General features: G+C 41.2%; 1 protein-coding gene across 1 annotated transcript in view; it reads left to right on the top strand.

The window, feature by feature from the left end:
* The window catches only part of Efemp1 (EGF containing fibulin extracellular matrix protein 1), a 63,791-nt gene extending 60,309 nt beyond the window's left edge, over positions 1-3,482 (top strand). Inside the window, exon 11 of the mRNA XM_005367723.3 lies at positions 2,900-3,482. Coding sequence (XP_005367780.1) covers positions 2,900-3,061 — 162 coding nt within the window. The 3' untranslated portion in view covers positions 3,062-3,482. The remainder of the gene's footprint in view (positions 1-2,899) is intronic.
* The last annotated feature ends 4,222 nt before the right edge of the window (positions 3,483-7,704 follow it).

The following is a 7,704-nucleotide window of genomic DNA, read 5'->3' as shown; positions in this document are numbered from 1 at the left end:
AGTGCTGGGATTAAAGGCGTGCGCCACCACCGCCCGGCTCTCAGAGACAATTTCTAAGGCAAAAAACACAACTCAAAGTACTGTCCATTGCTTTTATTTTTCTTAATAGGAAAGAATAGGTTTCATTAACATATGATGTTTTAGACTTGAGCTATAGAAGTTGCCTCAACACGAGTATCACACAGTTCAGATGCTTATTAATCATTAATCAGTAACTGCAAGGTAGCACAACAGCTCTTCTCAAATATTTCAATAAACTTTCTATTTTTTGACCTTTTAACCAACATTTAAAAAGATAAACTATACTAACAATACGCAGTTAGATGAAGTCCAAACATGTTTATTTTTTCTCTATAGTAAACCTGGCGTTTTGAAATTTATTTTTATTCTCTGGAAATCCTTTTTTCATGTATGAGGTGAAACATTATCAATTCTGTAGAGTATTAGACATTTTAAATTATTTGCAGGATGTACATGCTTGAAATCTCAGCATTCAGGAGAAGGAATCAGCCCTGCAAAGTTGAAGCCAACCTGGTCTCTCCAGTAAGTCTGAGGCCAGCCTCTGTCTGAGGCCCATCTGACGTTCTGAGAAAGAATTCATCTCAAATTAAGTATAAGAAAAATAACAGAACAATAAAAATTGGTACTCTAAGAATATTTAACACACAATTAAAATCAACTCCTTACAAAAGTTCTATGCTGGAATTCCACCTGTAGCCAGCATTTGATGCAGAAGGATCAGCCAGCAGGCCATAGCTGAAAACCTACTGTGTTCTGGGTGTTATGCTGGCTGCTTTGAGAAGCTGGGAAGACATTCAGTGCACTGTTCCTTCTTCCAAAGAGCTTTTTACTTAATAATTTTACCCTGGCTCAATCTACTGTTTGATTCTGTGGTCTAATAGAGGCCACAGTTGTGGGTAAGATCATTCACAGAGTATGGAAGGAATGTCTCAAGTTGTTCAGAAGAGGACTAAAGTAAAGAAGAAATCATGAGAGCCTCCCTCTGTAACCTTACCTGAGGACTACTGACCATCTCGTCCACCATGACCTCCATGTCACCCTGCCACCAACTCCCAGATCCCAACCATGGCCTGAGCTTTCTTGTCATTCAGCGCAGTATCACATGAGAATCTTGATCTTCAGTGGCACAGGCAGTAGCCGATGCTCCTGTTTCCTACATGTCCTCACCCCCACTCTGTGAGCTACTGTCTCCAGCACCCCACTCCCCTGGGCAACAGCCCCAGAGAAATGATGTAATTCACACATATTCCCCACCAAGCATGTGAGCTGGTAATATTAGCAAAGCTTAGGCTCCACTTTCAGATAGGTCCTCGGTATGCTCAACAACCCAACTGCTTCTCTGTGTCTTTCGTACCATTTTCTTCAGCCCTTGTTCTCAAACGTTCTCAGATCTAGGAAGTCCTTATACCCTACTTTTTAGTAGATTAGTCACTTCCTGTTTGGAAACCACTGACACCAGCACTAACGCTAATAGGCATAAATGACCCATTCTATCCCGTACAAATGTACATCTGTGCTGTCCCTCTGATTTCCAAAGATATTTTATAATTGCCAGTCAAGACCAGCCCAGCACTGTGTGCTTCTCATTGCATCTCCTCTGGACCCCTACTCCAACAGACTGCCCCCACCTCCAAACGTTTAATCCTAGGTGTCCCACTGTCTCTTTTCTCCTGTGCCCTTTGCTCTGTGCTTCCTCACCCCTCAGCCATTCCTTTGTCTTTCCATCAAATACTCTACTGACACTGCTCCAGGGAAAAGTCACCAATGACATCCTTTAGCATAATGTTAAATCCACAACCACTTTTCAGTTCCAATATTTGATTCTGCTTCTCTGTCGGAGGCTGCTGCCCCCCCCCCCCACATGTTCTCCATGAAGCTTTTAGTTCTTCTCATCTTTCTTATTTTTCTTTTTCTAATTTTTTGGGGGCTGGGGGGTTTTCAAGACAGGGTTTCTCTGTAGTTTTTGGAGCCTGTCCTGGAACTAGCTCTTGTAGACCAGGCTGGCCTCGAATCCACAGATATCCTCCTGCCTTTGCCCCCCAAGTGCTGGGATTAAAGGCGTGCGCCACCACCAGCTGGCTCTTTTTCTATTTTTTAAATTATTTATGTGTATGTATGTATTTTTATAAGTATGTGAACATGGGTGTGCCTAGGTGCCTGCAGAGGCCAGGTGAGGGTGTCATATCCCTTTTATAAAGGAAAACATTTAATTGGGGCTGGCTTACAGTTTAGAGGCTTAGTCCATTATCATCATGGCGGCATGCAGGTAGACATGGTGCTGGAGAAGGATCTGGGAGTTTTACAGCTTGATATGTAGGCCAGGGGGAGTGAACTGTCTCCAATGGGCATAACTTGAGCATAGGAGACCACAAAGCCCACCGCCACAGTGACACACTTTCTCCAACATGGCTACACCTACTCCACAAATCCACACCTTCTAATGGTGCCTCTCTCTATGGGCTTAGGGTAGCCAACTACATTCAAACCACCACATAAACACACAATGTTAAGAAAATGAAAAATGACAATTTTCTTTGCCAGTTCCAAGATTATCAGACTCTTACATGAACTCTTTAAAAAGGCTGGAATGATTCACTTTGTGGGTAGAGAAATGCTAACATTGAAGGAAAGTATGAAATGATAACACATGTTATCAAGAAATGTGGGAAAATAAGAATTTGGAAAGCAAAGCCTTACCTTGGAGCCAGTGCAGATGACGGGGTTAAGGTAAGAATGAAGGTTCAAGCAAGCAAGAACTAAGCAATGCTTCTTTATCCTATATTTCCCCCTGGTTGTTGTAGAAAGTATGCTAAAGAAAAATAGAAACTCTAGCCCCAGAAAAATCATTCTCTCCACCCCTCTTTTCTCATTATTTTAGCAAACAAGCCCTGTGAGCGCAATGCTTGTGCTTGTGAAGTCACTAACGGGACCGAGAGAATACATCGTGGACCTGGAGATGCTGACAGTCAGCAGCATAGGAACTTTCCGCACAAGCTCCGTGTTACGATTGACAATAATAGTGGGGCCATTTTCGTTTTAGCCTTTATGAGGGTCCACCACATACATTTAAATAAGCCAAAGAATATTGTTACATTAAAGCACTATTTTATTTATAGATATATCTAGTACATCTGTATCCAGACAGTTACACAATGATAGGAAGTGGGCATTTAATCTGTAAGATTCAAAGTTTATCTTTATCACTGAGTGTAAATTAGACATTAAGCCACCAAATGTTCTTCTTGAAGGGAGCTAAGCATATATTATCTGTCGAAACTTGGATTCTTTCCTATAAAAATGGGACCAAGCAATGAAACTGGTCTGTGGTATGTAGAGAAACACATAATTCCACAGGCCATCTCATGAGTATCAACCATCTTAACACCAAGAGCAAGGAGGAGGGGTTTTTTAACTGCTTTGTAAGAAAAGGGGACAAAAGTCAATAAAGATATATTTCTTTAGAAAATGAGAATCTGTCATTTGTAGTGATGACTTTAAAGGTACTATTTATTGTTCATCAGTAAATTATTACTCCACAATATAGTGGTTTCTGTAGGACTCTTGAACTTTGTCATAAATTTTACCCACAATTCCAAATGAATCACAGATCTCCTCAAAATTTACCCCATTGGGAAGTCTATGAGGAGCAGTAAAGAAAACAGCTTTTTGTAAAACCATGTTAGAATCCTTCACAGAAGCAAGCACGTGTAGTAGAATTCCTGAAGCAAGAAGTGCACCTAAGGTTCAGAGAGAAATGGGAAAGGAAGTATTTCCCTGGAGACATCCCTGTTTCTAAGCTTGACTTCTAGCAGGCCTCTGGTTTGCCAGGAAGAGTCTAGTCCTTGTGCTTGCATGCATAGAAGAAGGAATGGTGGCTCTTTAACCATTTAAGATTCACATTAGCCTCCATTTTCAATCCTATGAAAAAGCTTCGTGTCTTGTTTGTGTAAAATAACTGCTTCTCTTTGATGTACCATATTTTTAACTAAAATAAATATTCTAAAAGATCACCCAGTTTTCAGAAGAATTTTTTTAATGTGGCCAATAAGAGATGACATAATTTTTATGTATTGAGAAAAATCAATTGTAATTGTCAGAGCAAGAAGAATCTTTATATTTTATATATAAAATAATAAAGGAGGAGATGAAGACATACAAAGACTATTACAATCATGCCACAAGTAAAAATGTCACAAGTAACCTCACTGCTGAAAACAAATGTCTTTCAGAGTTGACTAAATGTGAAAGAATTGTCAAAAAGACAATCCACTGGGGAACAAAATACCAGCCCCTTGTGTGTAAGGAGTTGGGGTGGGTTTCAGCCATAGCAGGACGCAGAAACACAGACAGCACAAGCTCCTGCTGGGCAGCCACAGGACTGCTGGACTGTGGGCACACCCTCTCACCTGCCACACATGGTCTACAGTCCACATAAATTAGAGATTGGCACAAACTTTTCCATTTTTAACCAATCTAGATTCCCCCCCCCCATTTGGATAAAGCACTCAAGTTAGAATTGAATATAAGAACACTTTAGGAAGTGAGGATCTACAATATTTGTGTTGATTATTACTTTAATGATGAGTCTTAAGGCAGATGTTGCTGCAAAGCATTAAGTCACTACTGGACAATGTACTGGTGTCTGTGGAACTCTAAGCTTTATCAAAGATTTTTTTCCAAAGCTTAAGATATTATCCAAGATTTTCCATCTTAAAAAGACAGAGTTGTGCGGTTCCTCAGGAAATTCCGGATCAACCTACCCCTGGACCCAGCAATACCACTCTTGGGAATATACCCAAGAGAGGCCTTATCATACAACAAAAGTATATGCTCAACTATGTTCATAGCAGCATTGTTTGTAATAGCCAAAACCTGGAAACAACCTAGATGCCCTTCAATGGAAGAATGGATGAAGAAAAGTATGGAATATATACATATTAGAGTACTACTCAGCAGTAAAAAACAAGGGCTTCTTGAATTTTGCATGCAAATGGATGGAAATAGAAAACACTATCCTGAGTGAGGTAAGCCAGACCCAAAAAGAGGAACATGGGATGTACTCACTCATATTTGGTTTCTAGCCATAAACAAAGGACATTGAGCCTATAATTAGTGATCCTAGAGAAGCTAAATAAGAAGAACCCAAAGACAAACATATAGGCATCCTCCTGAATATTAACCTTCATCAGGCGATGAAAAGAGGCAGAGACAGAGACCCACACTGGAGCACCGGACATAAATCTCAAGGTACAAATCAGGAGCAGAAGGAGAGAGAGCACGAGCAAAGAACTCAGGACCGCAAGGGGTGCACCCACACACTGAGACAATGGGGATGTTCTATTGGGAACTCACCAAGGCCAGCTGGCCTGGGTCTGAAAAAGCCTGGGATAAAACCGGACTCTCTGGACATAGTGGACAATGAGGACTACCGAGAACTCAAGAACAATGGCAATGGGTTTCTGATCCTGCATGTACTGGCTTTGTGGGAGCCTAGGCAGTTTGGATGCTCAACTTACTAGACCTGGATGGAGGTGGGGGTTCCTTGGACTTCCCACAGGGCAGGGAACCCTGATTGCTCTTCGGGCTGAGGGGGGGGACTTAATTGGAGGAGGGGGAGGGAAATGGGAGGCGGTGGCGGGGAAGAGACAGAAATCTTTAATAAATAAATAAATTTTAAAAAAAGACAGAGTTGTCGATAGTTCTGCAGGGCACTGCAGAAGTAACAGGGATCTACAGAGGACTCATGCATAAATGTTGGCCCTCCAGCCTCCCTTCAAACATGGCATATTAGATCTGGATCAACAGAAGCCATTAGCTGCCAAAAAGATGATTTCCCTTTTAGTCCAAAGTCTGGTCCAACCCACACATCACAGACACATTGAAAGACTGACAGTCCCACAGAGGTGTTCCTTTCTTTAAATTGTGGCAAGTGCACACGTCAAAGGATGCACGGCTTTAGTGTGTGCAGCCCCAAAGTGCACACTTCAGCGGATGCAGCATGCTCACTAAGCTGTGCAACTGTCTCCACTCTCTAGATCCATAGCATTTTATTCACCAGAAAAGCCCATTCTAGTCACTCCCAGAACCACTTGTCACAGACTCCTGTAAGAGCTACTACAGTCTGGATTTGTCAGCTCTGACATTTCCTATAAATAGAAACATATATATGTGGGCTTTTGAGTCTGGCTTCCTTCACTTAGCATGTTTCAGAGATCACTGAGAAGCATTTCTCTGTAATTCTCACAACATAGTTTCTATCTGTAATTCATTCCTGGTTGTGTTCATTGCATAGATACACATTTTGCTCATCAATTCATCAGCTATTAGGTATCACTTGATACATTATTTCTGCCTATAACTCTTCTTGTCATACAGTTTTACAAAAAAAAAAAAACCTGATTATTGACTCACCTCTTTTAGAGTCAAAATTATCTCATTTTCAGCAAACTTTTGCCTAGGAGAGGATAGCCTGTATTTTTTTTTTAATTTTTAATTCACAGGAAAAAAAAGTCTTGCAAAGACTTTAGAGGTACAACAATCCTCAGTACACATAAAAATCATATGCTCTCTTTGACTGTGGTTTGAAATCCAAAGTCGGTGATGACCCAAATTAACAAAGGCAATAAAACAAAGCCCTGTTTGTTCTCCAGCTGTAGGGCTCCATCCTCTTGTCCTTGAAAACCATTCATCTGAAGCAGTTCCCATGGCTGGGAACTACAGCGTGATTCACTGTCCAAGTTATAATTAGACTTTTTCTATTGGTACGCATTCATTGAGGATTCTTCCCGTATCCCTGTCCAGCACTGGCTGGTATAACGCAGAAGAACCAGCATTCTAAGAGATTCAAGCATATGGTGCCTCAGTCATTTTATCTATAAAACGAGAAGTTTGAAACAAGGTATTTTCCCAACTTTAAACCCTTTTTAATCCCTACCCCATGGATGCATTGAGAGCTCCCTCAAAGTACCAGGGTACTCTGTGAATATGGCCATTGTTGGGAAGTACTGCACACCTGTGGAAAAAAATGATTATTGTCCAAAAATAGATCCTCACACTATAGGTTCATCTTTTGAAGTCATGAAAATAGTCCAGTTCTGCTACAAGTTTTTAAGATATACAATATAAAATATATTTGTACATATTAACTCAAATTATGTCTTTTTAAAGTATTAGAAGGGCAATGTACAGGGAAGTCAGAAGCTAACACATGGCAGACTGTCTCTCCTTATGCCTTGTGGGTTCTGGGGAATGGACTCAGATCATCAGGTTTGCAGCTAGCACCTACCCACAGAGACGCCTCCCCCATTTCTCTCCACTGATACCAACTGAAACAGGACTAGGTAGTGAACATCATTTTAAAACTTATGCACAGAGAAAGAGCCGGTCACAAGTACAGGCAATGTACTCCTAGAGAAATGTCTGCATTTTTCCTCAGGGGGCCTCAGAAATGAGGACTGATGCAGACCCATTCTAATGGTCAGGCCTTGATGTTTTCTGAATGGATGGATGTTCCGACCGTGGTCAGGAAAGGACTAGTGACTAAGCCCTCTCCAAAGGAGGATTACTTCCCTCAGTTGCCAGATCGCTACCCCAAGCAGCTTGACAACATGTGATTTCCATTCCCTTGAAAAAAGAAACTCTCCTGACACACACCTTCCTTTTTAAGTAATCAAAGGACTCATG

The sequence above is a fragment of the Microtus ochrogaster genome, unplaced genomic scaffold, assembly GCF_000317375.1.
Source record: "Microtus ochrogaster isolate Prairie Vole_2 unplaced genomic scaffold, MicOch1.0 UNK22, whole genome shotgun sequence".
Taxonomy (NCBI): Eukaryota; Metazoa; Chordata; class Mammalia; order Rodentia; family Cricetidae; genus Microtus; species Microtus ochrogaster.
Note: the sequence above shows the minus strand (reverse complement) of the source record. Positions and strands in the feature narration are given on the sequence as shown.